The sequence below is a fragment of the Sebastes umbrosus genome, chromosome 2 (assembly GCF_015220745.1).
Source record: "Sebastes umbrosus isolate fSebUmb1 chromosome 2, fSebUmb1.pri, whole genome shotgun sequence".
Lineage (NCBI taxonomy): Eukaryota > Metazoa > Chordata > Actinopteri > Perciformes > Sebastidae > Sebastes > Sebastes umbrosus.
Genome location: NC_051270.1, coordinates 12,678,422 through 12,698,875, shown reverse-complemented (window position 1 = coordinate 12,698,875; position 20,454 = coordinate 12,678,422). Strand labels below are relative to the sequence as shown.

Sequence of the window (20,454 nt, the reverse complement as noted above, 5' to 3'; positions counted from 1 at the left end):
CGCAGTGGATAAACATCTGGATATCTGGTTGCATAGTCACATATCACCAGGGCAAATTTGTGTCCTTTGCTACTCTTTGGCAGGGGACCAATGATATCCATGGCTATTCTCTCATAAGGCACACTCATAATAGGTAATGGTTGTAATTGGCCTCGGTCTGAAATTTTGGTGGGGGCCACCACCTGGCAATCATGACATGTCTTGCAATACTCCAGTACCTCTTTGTATACCCTGGCCAATAGAAGCGCTCAGCAATGCGGTTATAGGTTTTGGCCTGCCCTAAATGGCCAGCCCATGGAATAGTATGACCCAAATGCAGTATTACTTGACGATACTCTTTTGGAATAACAAGTCTGGGATTCTCAATGTCTGCCAAATACAAAAGGTTTTCTTTTATGACAAAGGGATCCCCAATTACACCTTTCAGCCCCCCTGTGCCAGCTTTTTGGACCCCATCTATTTCACAAACTTTTGCAAAGAGAGGTTTCAGAGAGGAGTCATTCTCCTGAATCTCTCTGAAATTGTCAGGGATTTGCCATTGTGGTTCAATGGGAGGAGTTAAAGGGAGAGAAGGGTCAGGACATTTAGCTTTATCAAGATTTCTGTTTTTCTCCTGACGACGCTGACGTTTTGTTTTCTTAACCTTATTTCCCCTTTAAACAAACCATCATCTGCATCAGGTAGGGGTTCTAACCCCTTGGTGACAGAGCGAGTCACTACAGCACAAGAGTATGCTCTGGAGTTTTGCTGGACCAAATTGTCTAGCACAGGCAAATCTTCTCCAAGGATTACATCATATGCTAGGTGATCTAGCACACCAACAGTTAACATAAAGGCTTGCCCTTCAACCTCAATGATCACTTCTGCAGTTGGGTAATCTTTCCTACATCCATGAACACATGTGATATTTACATTTCGTTCAAAGTTAGTCAGTGAGTTGTGGAGTAGGCTGGACTTTACCAAAGTTTGCGAACTACCAGTGTCAGCCAGAGCCTTTGCCACATGACCGTTAACTGTGACATCTACTACATGTCTATGTGGAATCATTTCATTCTCATTAACATCATCATGGTCATCATTATCAGGACGAGGTACAGAACACAACTCAACTGTTTTTGATCTTTTAAAGGACAAAATGAAGCTTTGTGGCCAGGTTGCTGACAGTAAAAAACATGTGAAGTTAGGTTTCAAGTTTGAATGTACAGGTTTCTTACCAACCCCAATGTCCTTATTGTCCACAACAGGCAAACCGTAAGGTTTGGTCTCCCCAAACCTTGACTTCCCAACAGTCAACTTTTTCCTGAAGGGTCCCCGTGAGCAGCTGTGTAGCGTTCTGCCAGGTCCGCTGCTTCCTCTCCTGTCTGGGGATCGTTCTCCTTTACCCAGGTGCGAATGTCTGGTTGGAGCACACGGAGGTATTGCTCCAAAACAATAGACTCACCAATCTGCTCCTTAGTGCGGCTGTTTGGTCGCATCCATCGTTTATAAAGTCCCTTTATCCGGTTGTAGGTTTCACGGACTGTTTCTCCCACTGGCACAATAGTGCTCCGGAAACGCTGTCTGTAAGTCTCCTCTGTCACATTGAACTTCATTAACACTGCTGCTTTAACGGCCTCGTAGGATTCAGCTTGTTCTTCGTCCATTCCAGCATAAGCATCAAGAGCTTTTCCCGTCAATAAGGTGACCACTCTGGCTGCCCACTCCACTGGCTGCCACCCCCATGTTCTGGCCATCCGCTCAAACCGAACAAAGAAGCTCTCTGGATCTTCATCTTCTTTGAAGTCAGGTATTCTTGGTTCACTGACATGGGGCCTGACAGACCGGGTTGGTGGAGAAGCACGCTGTTGCTGCTGAGGCAACAGTTGCTGTAATGAGGAGACAGGCCCACTAGCTTGAAGTGGAATGAATTTCTTTGGTTCTTTAACTGTGGGCAGGTGCATGGAGGTTTCAGCTTGCAGCTTTAAAACACCAGCAGGTATAGCATGAGGATAATGTTGGTCAGGCTGTTCATATTGTTCATCTGACATCCAGTCCTGCGTCGACTTTGCTCCCATCTCACCTCTTAGCTGTTTAATCTGATCAAAAAGTACCGCTTCAGTTTGTCTAGACCGTCGCATAAACTCTCTCATTTCTTCAAAAAAGTCTGTGGCAGAGAGTTCTTCACTAGCAACACGGTCTATAAGTATTTTTGGCCGTACCACTGGTTCTTCTTCTTCATCTCCAGCGGCCATGGCTCCATCAAGTGGTGGCTCAAACTCCACTGTCCTTTCAGCATTCTTTCTCTCCATTTCTGCCAAGGTGGATTTCTTCGGCCGACCTCTTCCACGTACTGCACCTCTCATTTAGTCAGCATTCCAACACCAACTCGACACAGGCGTATTAGATCCCACCACTGCCACCAATTGTTGCAAGGTGAGGTGCAGGAGAGCAAGGTGAAAAGTCACGAAGAGAAATCATCACACTGGCAGGTAAGTATGCTTGAAAAATAAGGCAGACTTTTATTTTCAGTCTGTAAAAATTCCATCAAACAAAGGAAAAAACACATGGAGGGAAAATCATCCTCTGCATTCAGTTACACTGCTCACCACATGCCTGGTGCTGCTCTTTTTTACCACTCTCTTTTTCAAACTCTACTTTCACACATGGTCATATAACCTAACAGCCCGCCTTTCCAGTTCAAACTGGCTTATCAGGCGAATGCTGCCATCAGCTCAGACTGGAGACACCTGCAGTAAGAACCTGGGAAATCAGAGCACACCTGATTACACTTGGAGCCACTCAGTCCCTGTCAGTCAATTAACCCCTTAACTACCCACATAAGGAAAAACAAAGATAACTGTGATCAACCCCACTTGGCTTTACCAAACAGTTACTGAGGGAGTTGTTGCTTCCTCACAAGGACCCACAGCGCTTCTGAACTGATACGTTACTAGGGATCGTATTACAGTCCCCGTAAAGAATGCAAGATTTGTCCTCAGGCAGAGAGAGGAAGGGCTGCCAGAGAAACTCAAGTCTGGGCAAGAAAGTCCACCTCTCCTTCCCACGCACACGTCAGGCAGAATGAATAGAAACACTATTAAACTATGTGTGTCACTAAAGAGGAGTGTCTGACCCGCGTGCCACTCTGAATTCTGATCTATAGATCGTGTTCATCATGTAACCGTGTTCTTCACTTAAAAGATACGGTTCTGTTATAAGAGGGAACATGTGGTTCTATTCTCACTTCCCTGTCTTTGTGCTTCATCACATTTGTGAAACTACAATTACAGAAAAGCAAAGTTGAACCATCACTTTTATTTGAATTATGCCCCACAGATAAAGTGGTCATCTTTCCAAAAGCTATACATAACGGATATACAGACATAGAGAGGAATGTAAAATGAGAATGAAGGTCTACTATCTATTGTGTATGTGTGTGATACTGTCGGTCTGAGTGGCGAGCTGCCATATAATTGCCCTTACAGAGATAAATAAAGTTGTACTGAAATTAACTGAATTGAACCAAACTGATGTTGGACACTGTGTCCTGCAACCTGCATGAACAAGAGAGCCATGTGGGACATTTATCTGAAATGATGCCGTGGGGACATGTTGCCCTGCCATGAGGAGGTGCAGAAGTCTAGTTTTCTCTCAGAACACTTGAATTACAATATGCTGAAAGGTTATTATGAATTGTTTGCCCAATTTTGCCAAAAACATTCTGCCTACTGCAGGTTTAACTTCTAATCAGCATTTCTAAGTTCTTGCTGTGCCTGCTAAACCTGAACCTGGATTGTGTCACACTGTTTTTTTAACCCTGCCCTTTCTTGGAAGGGGTTGGCCTGTTTAAACAAATTCCTGTTATTCATTAAAGGCTCACATGTTAAACCCTACAACAATTCCCCTGCTGCACCTCAAGGACTATAGCCAGTGGACATGGGGATACCTGTTTAGGTTGTATTTTATGAAAATGTAATGCATTTCTTTTCAGCTAATAAAAAATCCCAAACATGATTATGTATAATATTTTTTGCAGTACAAGCAGGACAGAGTTCAGTGTCTTGTCATTTTTTATTTGTTTTTCTTTTCAAGCATTTCTCAAGACACACAAATCTGAAAAGCACAAGAGGGAGAAAAGTAATCGCTGCAGTAGTAGCCAGAAAGGACAGTATGACATCTACGGAGTGGTAGGAATACCAGGGCAGTCTGTAGGACTCTGTCCTCAGGTGAGCTGCACCTTTGTGCCTCATGACAAACTCTATCCAGAAGAGGGCGTTATCCAGCGGCGTTATTGGCTGATCTCTGTGCAGCCTGGAGAGTCTCTGCATGTTCGTCTTGTAGGAGGGCTCGTTCAGGACTTCCTGTATGGCCTTCAGGAAGTTGTTGTCTTTGTCCACTGCAGCTAAGGTGAGAACCTTGGCCGCTCCTCTGTCTTTCAGACGCAGCAGGTTGTCGTGTTGGTCGAAAAACAAGGGCAGACCCACAATTGGGACTCCGTGGTAGATTGCTTCTTGGACGCCGTTTGTTCCGCCATGAGCCACAAACAGTTTTATCTTGGGATGTCCTAGGAGGTCATTCTGTGGCATCCAGTCTACTATTAAAGTGTTGTTGCCCAGAGTGGCTGGTCTGGCACCTTTATGCCTCCAAATGACTTTCTGGGGTAATTTAGCGAAAGCTGCAGCGATCTCATTTGTTATATCAGCCGGAAGTTCATTCACAAAAGTCCCCAGAGACATGATGATGACCCCGTGCTCTCCAGAACTCTGCACAAACACTTCCAGGTGTTCAGGAAGAGGTTTGGCAGGTTTACACTGGAACCCGCCAATATAGACGACATTAGGCATAGTGGGCCGAGGGAACTCAAACACAAAGTCCACTCTCATCAGCCACAGGTCTGCTCCCTGTAGTAAGTCACTGTATCTGATTTCTGGGCTAAAGAAGTGATCACAAACAGCTTGATACTGAGGACGGATTAAAAACTCATCCTGAGCGTGCCAAATGAGGGAGAAAATTAGATTTTTAACTCTTTCTGTGAAAGTCATTTTGTCTGTCAGTCCTGAGCCGGTCATTGGGATATAAGATATAGGAGTAGGTGCTAAAGCCATATGTCCCTCTCCGCTAGTTATCCACCGCGCATTATACACTAGAGGTAACTTAAGAGCGTGAGCCAACAAAATACCTGCACCCCATGCCGGATCAGTAAGAACCAGGTCGTAGTTACTTTCCTTTAATCTATCCATCAAGTCTTTATCTTTAAACATGTTGGTAGCCATTTTGCACATTATTCTATGTATGTCAAACATCGCGCTAAACATCTCAGCCTGAAGACTCGCAAAGCTCCAAAACGAGCTCTCTCCCCTCTCTATATCAATGATGTTTTTCAGGATCGGCTTAATGAAGTCGTGATTAAAGGCTTCAGTGACAGGAACTGTGATTGCCTTGTAGTGCGGAGAGTCATCCTGGATGTACCAGCTTTTGTCGGTTCGTACCACGTCAACAGAGTGTCCTTGAGAGTCGAGAGCTTGGATCATGATGTCCATGTTTACCCAGTGGCTTCCCTCCAAAGGAATGATCAAAATCTTCCCTCCATGACAAATTCTCCATGACAAGAACACGATGGATAATAAGAGAAGGAAAGTTGCATTTCCGTGGGGGTTCATCTTTAACCTGAAAGGAAAAAATAAGCTTTCTAAATCACTCTGGGTAAGAAATCTATCAATAAACGCCCTAAAAATACCCTGAAACAAAGTATTTTTTAACAATAAAGTTTTCCTTTAACAAAGGCAAAATCAGTGATATTAAATTACATGCAAGATTTATCTGTAACATACCTGTTTTACATGAAGTAGCTCCGTGCATGCATGTGCTGAGATGTAAGTGAAATACCAAAGGTCACTGAATATGTAACCAAAAATTCCAGGAGAGTTTACATAAGTGGATTATGGGTACGCTTTTTTTTTCAGGAACGGATAACAATGTGGCCTCTTTGTGGAAGCTATGGGCAGAAAAGTGTTAGAGCTACTTATTTGTACCTCCTTGGGTTAATTATGTTCTGAATTTGTTTTTATTCTAAGTAGCAAGTCACCTTCAGTGTTTCATATTTATAGTCAATAACATGCTTTTCTTAGAGGCAGAAGGTATGCTCAGATCAAAACTTCTCAACAGCCAATGATACTGACAAACCAGAAGCAATGCCTAGTTGTCCGGGACTGTCTTTTTATTTATTTTTTATGTATTGTTAGATGTCAAAATCCGTATAAATTGGCTTTATTCAGGGTTTTCTCATTCTCTTCTTACCCTCAGGATCCCAGACCAGACCAATCTGACATCTCAGTACATTTGCTACTACTATTGCCAAGAAGAAAATCCAATCAACCCACTTGTGGTGTGCAACTCTGCCTCAGATGCATTGCTTGTTTTGGTTTTGATTTCAGCCGTAGGAGTTTTTCACCATTTGGAATTCCATGCAAAACCTTTTTTACCTATTGTAAAACTAGAATTACCGCCTTGTGGTTGTATGCCAGACGGAGACAAGATAGGGAAGGAATATATAGGGCTGTTATGAAGGAATTGAAAGAATCCTGGGCAAAGAAACAGATAAAGAGCATCCTAATGTTAAACTGTTAATTTGACCGACTCAGTTTAGGAATCCTCACTTTCTGTTGGACTCTTCTGGATCTCTTTCCCCTTTATTTGTCTCATCCATCTTTGTTTGCTTTAAATAAAAAGACAATAAAAATGCCTTACATTCTTTATCTGTACTTGAGTGTCACTACACCCACCAACATGTTCGTGCTGGTGGTGCCTTTTTTTCAGCTGTAATGTGAGGACATGGCCATGCAGAGGCAGTGCAAGCTCAACCAAAGGCCGAGAGTCTTCCTGGTGCTTGGGGGATGTTGATAGTCGTGTAGTGAACCTTAGGCTCTTTATTGCATTACATCATCTGAGGTATCTGCATGCAACATCAATCAGATAACAAGACAGATTTGGAGTTGTTATAAATAAACCTATTTTTCCACTTTTGATGGAGCTAGGTCTTGTGCTAAGCTACAGAAGGCTCAAAACATCCAGGACCCACAGCGCTGCACGTACAGTATACTTTACTAGGGATCGTATTACAGTCCCTGTAAAGAATGCAGGATTTGTCCTCAGGCAGAGAGAGGAAGGGCTGCCAGAGAAACTCAAGTCTGGGCAAGAAAGTCCACCTCTCCTTCCCACGCACACGTCAGGCAGAATGAATAGAACAACTATTAAAATATGTGTGTCACTAAAGAGGAGTGTCTGACCCGCGTGCCACTCTGAATTCTGATCTATAGATCATGTTCATCATGTAACTGTGTTCTTCACTTAAAAGATACGGTTCTGTTATAAGAGGGAACATGTGGTTCTATTCTCACTTCCCTGTCCTTGCGCTTCATCACAATTTGTGAAACTACAATTACAGAAAAGCAAAGTTGAACCATGACTTTTATTTGAATTATGCCCCACAGATAAAGTGGTCATCTTTCCAAAAGCTATACATAACAGATATACAGACATAGAGAGGAATGTAAAATGAGAATGAAAGTCTACTATCTATTGTGTATGTGTGTGATACTGTTGGTCTGAGTGGCGAGCTGCCATATAATTGCCCTTACAGAGATAAATAAAGTTGTACTGAAATGAACTGAATTGAACCAAACTGATATTGGACACTGTGTCCTGCAACCTGCATGAACAAGAGAGCCATGTGGGACATTTATCTGAAATTATGCTGTGGGGACATGTTGCCCTGCCATTTTCTATCTACGAATCTCTATCAGACCCAAAGATAAATCTGAACTCTATGATGGCAGCAAGTATAGCAGGTGAAATGGGTGTATTGAAATGTATTGATGTGTGACATGTGGACAAAAAATGGATGGGACACGGCTGATGTTTCTTATCATATGTAATACTTTTCATAAGTAATACATCAATTGAGTCTTTTCATTTATCTTTAAACTCAGAAATACAGAATTGTATAATCTCTCTAAAACAACAACGAAAAAACAAGTCTCTGTGAGATACACTCAGCAAAACTGGACCCCAAATCTGCAGCTTGATCTCTGCCACAGCTGTGGTTTACAGAATAATTGGATAAGCAGAACAGGGCCGTATGTGAGTGGTAATCACAGTATCTCAGTCTTTCAAATCTCAAACAAAAGACCCATAACGAGCTGTCAATGTGCTTTGCCTCCATTTGTGGTTAGTTGAACTCTCTTACAGGGTACTTCCAGGATGGTTAGGGACGATGATAATGGCCCATTTATAAATAACCGGGATGAAGAGGAGAGCAGAGCCCAGGATCGACACCAGGAGGAAAGCCCAAAGAAACATTCGATCCAGGACCTGGGCTACAAATTTCCAGTCTTGGACCACCTGGAACACACAAAAAAAAAAGAAGCACAAGTCAATTTCAAGGTATGTACTCAAAAGGAAGGGTGAAAAAACACTGGACTTTTGCCCAGGAGACCGGTGTTTGTATCCTGTGTGGAACCAGAAGTCAAAGTAAATTTATTTTTCACGTAACCTGGTAATTAAGTTACACCACTTCGGAGGTATTTTAACTCAAACCACGATCTTTTCCTAAACCTAACTAAGTAGTTATGTTAACTAAACCTAACAAAATGGTTTTGTTGCATAAACCAAGTTGTTTCCTGTGAAGACGGAAGTTTAATTTGAAAAGCGGAGCTTAAATTGACACGTGGGTCACGTGTTGCTGGACATTCATAGGAAAACGCATGAAAAATGAGGATTAACTTTTCGTAAGATATATAAACCGTTGTATAAGGATATGTTGACCATTTCTATTATTACCTATGGATGAACAAATACACAAAATGCGACATACTCACCTCTCTGACCTCATTTTCTTTTACCACATGCATGGTTATGTAGCGAATAGAATCCAAAGCTGCTTGCAGGTTGTGTCTGTTGTAGAGCAGAGGTGTCAGTTCAGGTGCTGAGTCCTTCTGTCCTACTGCTCCTCCTGCGCTCGCTACTCCAACCGTGGCGTAACGGTCCACATGGCTGCGCATGCACAGCAGCTTGGGCAGCCGATGCAGGAAGATCTTCCTCACCCATGGCGCCATGCCGTGATGCGTAGAAGAGGAGCGATGGTGGATGTTGATGGCGAAGACGGTGATGACGATTGAGAGCGTGACGAAGATCATAGTGAAGACCAGATACTCCCCGATGAGAGGGATGGCCTTCGAAGAGGAAGGGATAATCTCCTCAATGACCAACAGGAAAACAGTGAGCGACACCAGGACCGAGGTGCAGAGGGAGATCTTCTCGCCGCCGTTGGAGGGCAGGTAGAAGACGAGGATGGTGAGGAAGGACAGGCCAATGCAGGGGATGATGAGGAAGAGGGTGTAGAAAAGAGGTAACCTGCGGATGACGAAGAAGTAGGTGATGCTGGGATAGGATGCGCTGCCGTCTGTCCTCACGCCACGGCTGCCTGTGGCCTTCACTATCTCCCATTCACCGTTGTCGAAATAGTCCCGCTTGTCCACATGGAAGTCCTCCAGAATTATGTCCACCTGTTAAATACGGAGTGAAATCTCATGTCAATCACTGGCCACGACTAACACTAATGTACTGTGGAGTAGAGACTCACCTGGGAGCCGTCATACGTCCAGGAGCCAAACCTCATTGAGCAATTCTGGAGGTCAAAAGGGAAGAAGGTGACATCAATGGTGCAGGCTGACTTGTAATTGGCTGGTGGCGTCCACGTTATGGTTCCATCATACTTAACGACTGCCTTGGTGACAGTGCCCTCAAAACGCCCATCTGAACTGTTGAAAGAAATAACATTTATTCATCTAACAGATTAACTCACATTAGCTGTTAGAACTTCTATTGCATGCATAGCTGCATGTTTCTTTTAAGGTTTACATGATTTTCTAGACTTTTAGAATATTTAGTTTACTTTTCATTTCTGTATAGGTCCTTTGAAATCATTTGAACACTTTATGATACAGTGCTGTCAGCATATCAGTATGGTCATGACTATCATGTACATTTTGGAAAATATAAAATGCTTGACATCCACGTAATTTCTTATGTTATAATGACACATACTTATCATACAGTACAACGTCAGGGAGCCAGATCCTGTCAGAAGGGACACGGATAATTGTGAGGCCCAGATAGTCATCAGGGTTCCATCTGAGTTTCCTGTCAATCCACTCCTACGTAGAGGAAACATGTAGTTAAAAACTCATCAAAGGGGCTTTAAAGGAGAGGTTTGACATTTTGTGGAAATAGGCTTATTCGCTGTCTTGCCGAGGGCGAGATGAGAATATTGATGACAGTCATCTGTCTGTACACTAAGAAGCTACTGAGAAGAAGAGAAGAGCTACTAAAATGGGGAAATAGCTAGCCTGGCTCTTTGGTAACAAAATCTGCCTACCAGCACCTCTAAAGCTAACTAATCAACACGTTGTATCTCATTTGTTTAATTCATACAAAAACCAAAGTGTAAAAATGACAAATCGCTGTTTTACGGGGGGTTAGGAGCCGGTTTACGTCTTAAATTAATTAGTTAGTTTTAGAGGTGCTGGTAGGTTGATTTTTTTAACTTTGGACAGAGCAAGGCTAGCTGTTTCCCCCTGTTTCCAGTCTTTGTGCTAAGCTAAGCTAACCGGCTGCTGGCTGTAGCTTCGTATTTGCTGTACAGTGTGGTTTCAATCAACATTTTTTCAAAATGTAAACATTTTCCTTATTGTTGGTATGCTTTGTGTGCTGTAATGTTTTGCTAACATGCTAGCACAGCATGATCAGATGCCTCTGATTGGCTAGTACCCATTTCCTTCTTTGGTTGGATTGATTAGGTTTAGGCATGCGTAGTGAGATTGGTTAGGGTTAGGGTAAGAATATGGGGTAAGCCAATCAGAGGCAGAGTAGGGCGGGCATGCCTTCGCTATAGTAGGATTCATAATAGCGCCTCTAGGCCACAGGAAAAGGTACATGAACCAGTAAGTATAACACACTTTACTATTATTAGATCACTAACAAACAAATCTATTTGATTAAGCTTAGATACGCTATACATGGCAAGTACCTTGTGAAAGAATAACCTGGAGGGTAAACAAGTGTCTGAAAAAAAGCTTAAGTTTAGTATTCATTTTCTAAATCAAAAAGGTGACTGCCCAACGGAGGAGATACAATTATTAAATCTGACATACTTTGCAAATGACATGTATGCACTGCCGGGGGGCCATTGCCCTTCCATCACCCTTTTCGCATGATGCAATCCATCACTGTGAAAGGGAGCATCTGACCCGAATGGCCAAGCCCGGTCTGCGGGGATAACTCAAAAGATGCATGACAGACAGGACACTGAGACCATGAATAAGGCTGACAGGAGCAGGAGTGGGGAGGAGGCGGCGGCTTGTGGTGGCAGGTGCGTGGGCACAGGGCCGAAAGGACTCATATAGATGAGGACTGTCAGTGAAATGCCACCAAACCAGATTAAAAAAGGGGTGACTGGTTGCCTCTAAATGCCATGTAATGCCAGAGGTTGTTTTAGGATATTTCCTCACCCATAAAGTAAACACTAACAACTTTACCTGCATGTTTACTGATGATGGTGAAATGTAATGTTTAGGTTAGATGTGTAGCTCTACTTGCCTGTTTCATCCACACATTGGTTGTCATCCGCTGATTTTTCTCATCCTAGAATGACGAAAGAACAAAGGTTAATGAATCAAAATGAAACATTTAAATACCATTCTGTCTTTCAACTGTACTATATTTACATTCATGGGCAGTGACACACATTCATAAACAATATCAATAATCAGTGCTTTTCTATCCTCACCACATCAACTAACTGGGAGATGGCCAGTCCAAACTTCACACGGATCGTCTGGTTCAGGTATTCCACTGGACGGACCCATTTCTGGTAGTTTACGAAGAGGTATTTGAACAGCTTATCCTCTGCTTTTGCGAAGGAGGAGAGTTTTGGAACCCCTATGTGAAAAAAATTAAAAGGTTAAATCGAAAAATTACAAGTTCATACTAACTTGAAGATAATTCTGCAAATACAAGCACACCTTTGATTTATTCAGCAGCCCCATGATTGAATCCATTTCCAGCTCTGTTTCTTGCATTGCTCTCAAACAGCACAGCATTCACCTCTCTGACCTTACTACAGTGTTTATGTCATCTAGAGTTTCTAGATATGACCTCGGTGGTAAAGTGTTTGCTTTCAAGTGGCAGAGGAACAAAACCTTACACCACACACTGATAGTCCTTATAACATATAATGCATGAAAGCCTGGATATGATTGGAGAAAGCATTACAGAGGTTCCTATTTATTACTGCCTGTCCTTCACTACAGTAAGAAACTGATGCGCCAATTTACCCCCTTTGCTCTGTGACTCATATGCGTCGGTGATTGTAAATAATGCACGCACTCTCAATTCAAGGTGCATGCCTTTTATTAAAAAAAAAAAATCACTTCTTACCAATGGATCTTGGGAGAATATGTGCATGTAATTAAAGGTAAACATAGGATATTGTAAATGGGACAGTGAAGTGTGCTGATGTGTCAAAAAGGTCAAGAACTACAGGTCAAATAAATGACTTGAACTTTGGACTAATGGTGGTGATGGAAGAATTGTTGTATAATATTGACCCCAAATTGTGTAGAAATATTTCTTGGACCAGCTGACATGAAACAACCGGTTCAAAACTGGCATTGGTTGATAAAAGGACAGAAAGTCTACAAAAAATATGGTGCCAACTTGACCAATATTTCTGTCTAATCCCGTTTGAGCTTCCTTTATCCTCCTAAAAATTGATATAAACTGTATTTTTTTCTATCCGTACATGCATAAAAGCACACACTGACTAGGTGACAAGACATATAGTTATCACATTATGAGCAGTTACAAGATGAGTGTAACGGACCTGTTTTATATAGCAGAGACAGTGTTTTAATCACAGTCCAACTGGTGCATTGTTTTGCTGAAGCAGAGCTCCTGTACAGTGTAACAAAATATTGATTACATTTTGAATTACACGTCATTTCTTTCACCCCCGGTCTTTAAATCATTCACCCTCGTGGTTATAAACTCAATTTATGGACGGAGAATGTGGCTGGAAATCTACCACTAAGACTGACCACAAATGTGTGGTGTCACCCTCTCAGTGTACGTGGATCAATAAAAACAAGGCTGCAACACCCCCCAAATCAATGACTGTGTGATAAGCAAATCCATCATCTCTTCAGCCTCCCCCCCACTATCATGCTTGACTGAAAGCAAGCTGCAGAGTCTGCTGGATTCAACATCAACGACTCTGTTTTAGTGTATGATAAATGGAATATATAGAGTCAGAAATACACTAATATACAAAGGCTCATTTGCGCCTCAATGCTGAGTAAAATTAATATTTAAATGTTAGCTACAATTTCAAGGACACCCGAGTCAATGTTGTCTGCATGACAAAAAAATCAATCAATATAAATTAAACATGGAATATATGATGAATGTGTGGTGCGTTGCCGTACAGATGGTGAGGTTTACAGTGAGATGACACGTTGCAACGGCCAGCCAAATATGCAAAACCCCGATAACAGAAAGAGATAAACAGAAACCAATAGAATGTGTAACAGAAGGCTAAGGAACCCATAAGGTTCATACGAACATAAACATACTGTATACATGCATACAAGTGCACCGCACAGTTGATACATGTGCACAAATATATGCACACTGTCATGGCAACAGCGGTTCCTCTCTTCCCTCCTCTCCTGCTAGTACATACGGTTAATCTCTGTGTTGTGGATACTGTAGTAACCTCTCCCATCGTTCCCTACCTGCCCACGAGCTGTCACTACTGAGTTTACTGCCTCAGCTCACACATTTTATTCTGTTGTTTGTTCCTTTTGTGTACTGATGACCGTTTGTTTTTCTACTGTTTTGACGACTACCTGCAAGCCTCATAGTATTGCAGAGTTATATCTGACTTGGCGCTTCATAATACGTAAGTGGCAGAAAAAACGTGTTACATTGTTGATGCACACTATTTTTTAAATGAACAGTGTGTAACACTTTGGGGGATCTATGAGAAGAAATGTAATATAATATTCATAACTATGTTTTCATTAGTGTACAATCACCTGAAACTAAGAATCGTTGTGTTTTCATTAGTTTAGAATGAGCCCTTCATATTTACATAGGGAGCGGGTCCTCTTCACGGCGTCTGCCATGTTGCACGAACCAAACACAGAGCCTGAGCGGAGAGTAAATCAATTGGTTGCAATCTGCAACCACACTGCTAGATGCTGCCAAATCCTACAGTACACACTGTACCTTTAACTCTCATATGAACAACTCTGCCATCACAGAGTGAAAGTCCTGTGACGTGAACGCCCCCTAAGGTGTAACCATGGGAATCTTTCCATCCATCCAACATGACCTGAATGTCTAAGCCCACTAGCTTTTTTCCTGGTTTTCTGCATCATTGATTTTTCATCATGTAGCAAAAAAACTCATGGTAATAGTAAATTCCCACAAAGTCAGCTAGAGGATGAGGTCCAAAATGTATAAGAGATAAGAGATAAATCTCCTTATAAAGTACATTTGTAGTTGTTGGGTTTCTGTTTTTTCAGTTATTAGAAATGTGCTGCTTGTTCAATAGCTGGATAGTTTACTTACTTTATATATGTGAGCTCAAATATTATGGTTTCAAACTACCTGAACAACTGTCAAATTTGATATGAGAAGCAGTCACACTGACATCAGTACTATCTTCACTGACCATCTGCCAATTTCCTACATCTACTTTCTCTGATTCTATATATCCACTAGAGTCCACCAACTTTTCTTCGACTTTGCCATCTGTCACACTGAGGCTGTAACATGCTACCATGGTAATTTGACGAGGCATCCCCAGTCCTTGGGAGACTTACGCAGTGAGTGGCACAGGTGGCAGCAGCACAGCAGCGGCAGCAGCAACAGCAGTGCGAGAGAGGTGGCTGCCCCTCCTGCTCTCAGCATCATATCAGAGGTGGCACCGAATCCACACAGCTGGTCCCTCGGGCATCACAGAGCTGGAAAATGAATATTAAAAACAGTGGTTATGGAAAAACCTTAGCTTTTTGTGCACAATGGGCTGAATCACCTGAGCTATGGCTCTCATCATACCTTGGGTTAAGGGTTCAAATCCCAAGGCAGCCACCCCTGCACCCCTTTTGGTGAAGCTACATCACAGTAACTGATTTCAGTGAATCGGCTGTGCAGAGCTGAAAATCCTGATGTCGTCCATACTAAATGACAAACTGCATTCATCACACCTTTAACCTGACCCTCCCCAAGGTAATCATTACATCTCAACACAGTAAGCATGCAAATGCTGCATCCATACCTGCTCTGAGTGTTTTCCATTAACACAACAACCCAGCAGTGGCAGTGGAGGCGGTGGGAGTCTTGACGACAGCGACAGTGCTGCTCTAACGCTCCTCCATTCCATGCAGGTCCTTTCTCTCTCCTCATACAGATGCTGCTTCACTCTCTGCTGCCTCCAATTGTGCACAGGCAACGCATCCTCTCCTCCTCCTCCTCCTCGTCCTACAGAGAGCCCGCCCTATCCCCCCCACTCCTCCCCTTCTCTCCTATAGCATTCTCGTGGTCACTAATCACAGACAGGAGTAGTCGCCTCGCCTCCTCCATGCAGCCACCTCACTGCCTTTCCACAGCAGCATCAGGAGAATGGCAAGTGCAGCTCTGCCCCTGAGATTGTGCTTGTGATGTGATGTTACATTTTGTACCTCTCTCAGTCCCTCTCAGCCTCTCCAGTGTTGGTCTCTCTGTATGTGTGAGTGTGTGTGCTACCATGGCGACAGCCTATTGGGGGACCCAGAGATGCTGTATAGGATGGGAAATGAAAAAAAATGAAAAAGAATCAAGATCCAGCTTGTGTTGAAAAAGCAATTTGCACCATCACCTCTGAATATTTCATTTGGATTATAATTTTATTTTTCCCTTTTTTTATTTTTTGGCTTGTAAAACATGTTGCATGAGAAAATCTGACCTTTGCATTTCTGTTTGATTCTTTTTTTATTATTTATTTATTTAGTTAATTTCATCTTTAATGTGTGGAGCTATGATAGTCCAACACACACTGAGTCATGCCACACAATATATTTTCAATCTTAAGAAAAAGCGGTATCTCCTTGTCATCTTATGATCATCTAACGCTTTAACATAATTATGAATTTTCTATGCAGTAGGCCTATAATTACATAGTCTTAAAAACCATGAAGGATTCTTCAGACTACCTTAAAAATAAAAGATCATTCCAGGACACTTTTGCTCCTGAAGTAACTTTTCCCATCCAGTGAGTGACAAAGTTCCAGAGGCTACATGTGTGTAAAAAACAATCTTGTTGCATCAATATGATAAGCTGCCTTTTCAATATTGCATGCATGAAACAAAGTTCAATTTGACCTACTGTATGTTTTATAAAATGTGCCTGCTGATACATGAATGATAAACACATGGCATTGACTGAAATAGCCTCATAATGTAATGATCCCATGATCAATCATTAACTTCCTTATCACGGTGTTTGCACGCACACATCAGCTACAGTATGAGTGCTCTTTATACATCCATCTATCGTGCAAACCTCCAACCACACTAAGAAGGAAGTGAATACTGATGACAGTTATAGTTTCACTCACCCCTTTTCCGTTTTGGTGTTTCTGGCGCTGGACAACGCAGTTCCCGAAAACAGTGACTTTTCCTGTGTGGAGCAACAATACAGACCATAGTAAGTACACACGCGCCGTGTTGACGATGTTTGACAGTAAATATGTGAGTTTAATGATGCCTGTGTAAACGGTACTTACATGCTAACTTTGCTGCTCAGTCAGTGGAGAAGTGATCTCAGTAAAGCTGATCCGAGATTGGTGGAAAAGTGAAGAGTAGTGCTCAGAAGTTTGCAGTGTAGTAGTTTGTTTTAAGCTATTATATCCATCTAATGTGTGTGTGTGTGTGTGTGTGTGTGCGCGTGTGAAGGAACATCTGCATCAGACCCAATGTAACTGACTGGAGTTAGACCATTAAACAATTTTCATCATTTTTGTGTTTAGAATTTTTTTTGGGTGGGGCTTAAATCATGGCTTGATGACGTAATAACTAGTGCCTCTGCATAACCCCTCTCCTGACAATTATACTATGAAAAAAAAAAAAAAAATTCAGCAGATTGTCAATTTATTACAATTATTGGGGAGATTTCACATCCATAAAGCCAAGTTCTCAAGGTTTCACCCATCATTAGGGGCGGCTGTGGCTCAGAGGGTAGAGCAGGTCGTCCACCAATCGGAAGGTGGGTGGTTCGATCGAGCTCACATGTCGATGTGTCCTTGAGCAAGACACTTAACCCCAAATTGCTCCCGAGGGCATAGCCATCGGTGTGTGAATGAGTATTTAGATTAGATCTCGATGGGCAAAGTTGGCACCTTAGCAGCCTCTGCCATCAGTGTATGAATGTGTGTGTGAATGGGTGAATACTGGCATGTAGTGTAAAGCGCTTTGAGTGGTCGGAAGACTAGAAAAGCGCTATATAAATGCAAGTCCATTTACCATATACCATTACCCTCTCCCTCAGGGTCTGCACCAGTGCTCATCTGTTGCGTCGTTTAAATCAGAATTGAAAACATCTTTTTAATTTAGCCTTTCACCGTACTTCGTAATGTGTTTATTATGAATGTACCAATTTATCTCTATTTATTTTAAATGAATTTTTTTTGTTTTTTTCCACTGTAAACTTTCCACCTTGTCTGTAAGGTGTCCTTGGGTGTCTCGAAAGGTGCCATAAATAAAATTTATTATATTATCATTTCAACCCTTCAGGACTGAATTGAGAAAAGTACTATGAGTCTATCCAAATTATAAATAATAAAAAAATGTGTTCATATACTTAATTTGCTACAGTACTTTTTTGGATAAATGTCAAATCCCGGTGGGCCTCTGCATTGGTGGGAGGGTGGGCAGTCAAAAAAATCCATCCAAATTCCCTCCAAGTTAGCAAGTTAACATTCTGCAAAAGTAACGCGCAGCAGTAAGATGACCAACAAGAAGTGTCGTATATACTGTACATATATAATCAACCCTTACCTGCGATTGGCATAATTTCAGCGGACACGCCCCCAGTGTTTCAATGCCGACAAAACTGTGTATTTTTTTTTTTACTTGCCGATTTCTTTAAGTTTTCAAATTTAGTTGGGTGGTTAATAACCCATTTTTCTGTGGTGCGACAAACTCAGAACACACATTTATTTTTACTTCACATTTTCACATTTTTCCGTTCGCAAATTGTAAACTTTGAGCTGGTTTTAAAAAAAAAGAAGAAAAAAATTGACGTTGCAGTGGAAAATGACGGAGGTATACAGTATCAATTATCATGAAAATAAGAAATAGTAGTTGTCCTCTTAAGAGAATCCTGTTTCCTGCAGCATGGACAGCATCACAAGTGTTCAAGAACTTCTTTTTGTTTTTTAAAGTTAGTTTGAAATGAACAGTTTATTTCCACTGTAATGAGATTTTTTCACCATGGTCAATTGATTGTCCATTGTTTTCCTTCTAGATGAGGCTGATGTATTGCTGCAGTGCTTTGCTGCTGCTCGTCCTCATTCCCAGAGCCTGCCAAGGTGGCAACATCCTGGTCTTCCCCGCTGAGGGCAGCCACTGGGTAAACATGGATATTCTACTTCAAGCTTTGCACTCGAAAGGACACAATATAACTATTGTTCGTTCCAGCAAATCCTGGTACATCAAGGAGAAATCCTCCTATTACAATACCTATACAGTTCAAGTGGAGAGGAGCTTAGATCAGAAGTTTATTACAGAAATCATATCGAAGTCCATCGAATTTGAAAGGGGGGCTCTTCCCTTGACTAGTTTTCTCAACATGGCCGTAGGAATGATGGGCGTATTTATCGATGCTCACGCAGCCGTGGGTGAATTTGTATCAGCAATGCTAGATGACCAAGAGTTGATGAGAAACATGAAGGACAGCAAGTTTGACATGGTACTCGCCGACTCCTGCTGGGGCGGTGGAGTCATTTTGGCCAAATATTTGAACCTTCCTTTGGTTTATAATGTTCGGTGGCTAATAGCTGAAGAGGCTCATCTTGCTATTGCTCCTTCACCTGTGTCATATATTCCTATAACAGGATCTGGACACACTGATAAGATGTCCTTTTTTCAGAGAGTTAAAAACGTCATTTTGCATCTAATGACCCAAGCTCAAAATCGGCTGGTGATCAAGGTAGTATACCAGAAAATATGTGACAAATATCTTGGGCCCGATAATGACTTTAACCAGTTAATGCTTGATGCAGACATTTGGCTGATGAGAGTAGACTTTGTGTTTGAGTTCCCTCGGCCCACTATGCCTAATGTTGTTTATATGGGAGGGTTCCAGTGTAAACCTGCGAAACCTCTTCCTGAACACCTGGAGGAGTTTGTGCAGAGTTCTGGAGAACACGGGTTTATCATGATGTCTCTGGGGACTTTTGTGAGTGAACTTCCTGCCGACCTAGCTGACGAGATCGCTGCATCTTTTGCAAAACTACCCCAGAAAGTCATCTGGAGATATAAAGGTGACAGACCAGCCACTCTGGGCAACAACACTTTAATAGTAGACTGGATGCCACAGAATGACCTCCTAGGACATCCAAAGATGAAACTGTTTGTGGCTCATGGAGGAACAAACGGCGTCCAAGAAGCGATCTACCACGGAGTCCCAGTTGTGGGTCTGCCCTTGTTTTTCGACCAATACGACAACCTGCTGCGTCTGAAAGAGAGAGGAGCAGCTAAGCTGCTAACCATTCAAACAGTGGACAAAGACGACAACTTCCTGAATGCCATACAGGAAGTCCTGAATGAGCCCTCCTATAGGATGAACATACAGAGACTCTCCAGGCTGCACAGAGATCAGCCGATGAAGCCGCTGGATACCGCCCTCTTCTGGATAGACTTTGTTATCAGACACAAAGGTGCAGCTCACCTGAAAGCTGAGGCCTACAGACTGCCCTGGTATACCTACCACTCTGTTGATGTGTTTTTGTTCCTGGCTGGAGCTGTGCTGCTCGTGCTTTTAACTATTTTCATTTCCATCAGGTGTTTATACACTATAATGTGTAAACGTAAAGTCAAACGGGACTAATCATTCAACGTCGTGTCAAGAGGGTAACACGCAAATTGCATAACTCTCACGAAGATGGTTAAGGTTAGGCATTGACTTTGAATGGTTAAGGTTAGGCATTGACCTTGAACAGTTAAGGTTAGGCATTGACTTCGAATGGTTAAGGTTATGCATTGACCTTGAATGGTTAAGGTTAGGCATTGACCTTGAATGGTTAAGGTTAGGCATTGATTTTGAACGGTTAAGGTAAGGCATTGACCTTGAATGGTTAAGGTTAGGCATTGACT

General features: G+C 42.2%; 3 protein-coding genes across 5 annotated transcripts; 1 reads left to right on the top strand and 2 right to left on the bottom strand.

Moving 5' to 3' along the window:
* Window positions 1–4,036: 4,036 nt before the first annotated feature.
* Window positions 4,037–5,860, bottom strand: LOC119481446 (UDP-glucuronosyltransferase 2A1-like). Its single transcript, XM_037758346.1, has 2 exons — window positions 5,811–5,860; window positions 4,037–5,646 (listed from the first exon to the last, which is right to left on the bottom strand). Exon 2 carries the CDS (start codon window positions 5,637–5,639, stop codon window positions 4,044–4,046), a length of 1,596 nt encoding a protein of 531 aa, XP_037614274.1. The 5' UTR covers window positions 5,640–5,646; window positions 5,811–5,860; the 3' UTR covers window positions 4,037–4,043.
* A 2,033-nt stretch (window positions 5,861–7,893) lies between these two features.
* On the bottom strand, window positions 7,894–17,386 carry chrna5 (cholinergic receptor, nicotinic, alpha 5). 3 transcript variants are annotated; one of them, XM_037757078.1, is made up of 11 exons: window positions 16,866–17,385; window positions 16,698–16,759; window positions 15,380–15,879; window positions 15,160–15,293; window positions 14,925–15,065; window positions 11,825–11,976; window positions 11,635–11,679; window positions 10,084–10,193; window positions 9,620–9,797; window positions 8,856–9,542; window positions 7,894–8,379 (listed from the first exon to the last, which is right to left on the bottom strand). In XM_037757078.1, the coding sequence occupies exons 5-11, from the start codon at window positions 15,013–15,015 to the stop codon at window positions 8,221–8,223; spliced, it is 1,422 nt and encodes a 473-aa protein (XP_037613006.1). In that variant the 5' UTR covers window positions 15,016–15,065; window positions 15,160–15,293; window positions 15,380–15,879; window positions 16,698–16,759; window positions 16,866–17,385; the 3' UTR covers window positions 7,894–8,220. The 3 variants fall into 3 exon arrangements, with proteins under 3 accessions (XP_037613006.1, XP_037612998.1, XP_037613015.1); XM_037757070.1 differs by having other exon boundaries at window positions 15,160–15,281; XM_037757087.1 differs by lacking the exon at window positions 15,160–15,293 and having other exon boundaries at window positions 16,866–17,386.
* On the top strand, window positions 16,019–20,278 carry LOC119480608 (UDP-glucuronosyltransferase 2A1-like). Its single transcript, XM_037757056.1, has 2 exons — window positions 16,019–16,786; window positions 18,605–20,278. The coding sequence occupies exon 2, from the start codon at window positions 18,605–18,607 to the stop codon at window positions 20,186–20,188; it is 1,584 nt and encodes a 527-aa protein (XP_037612984.1). The 5' UTR covers window positions 16,019–16,786; the 3' UTR covers window positions 20,189–20,278.
* The last annotated feature ends 176 nt before the right edge of the window (window positions 20,279–20,454 follow it).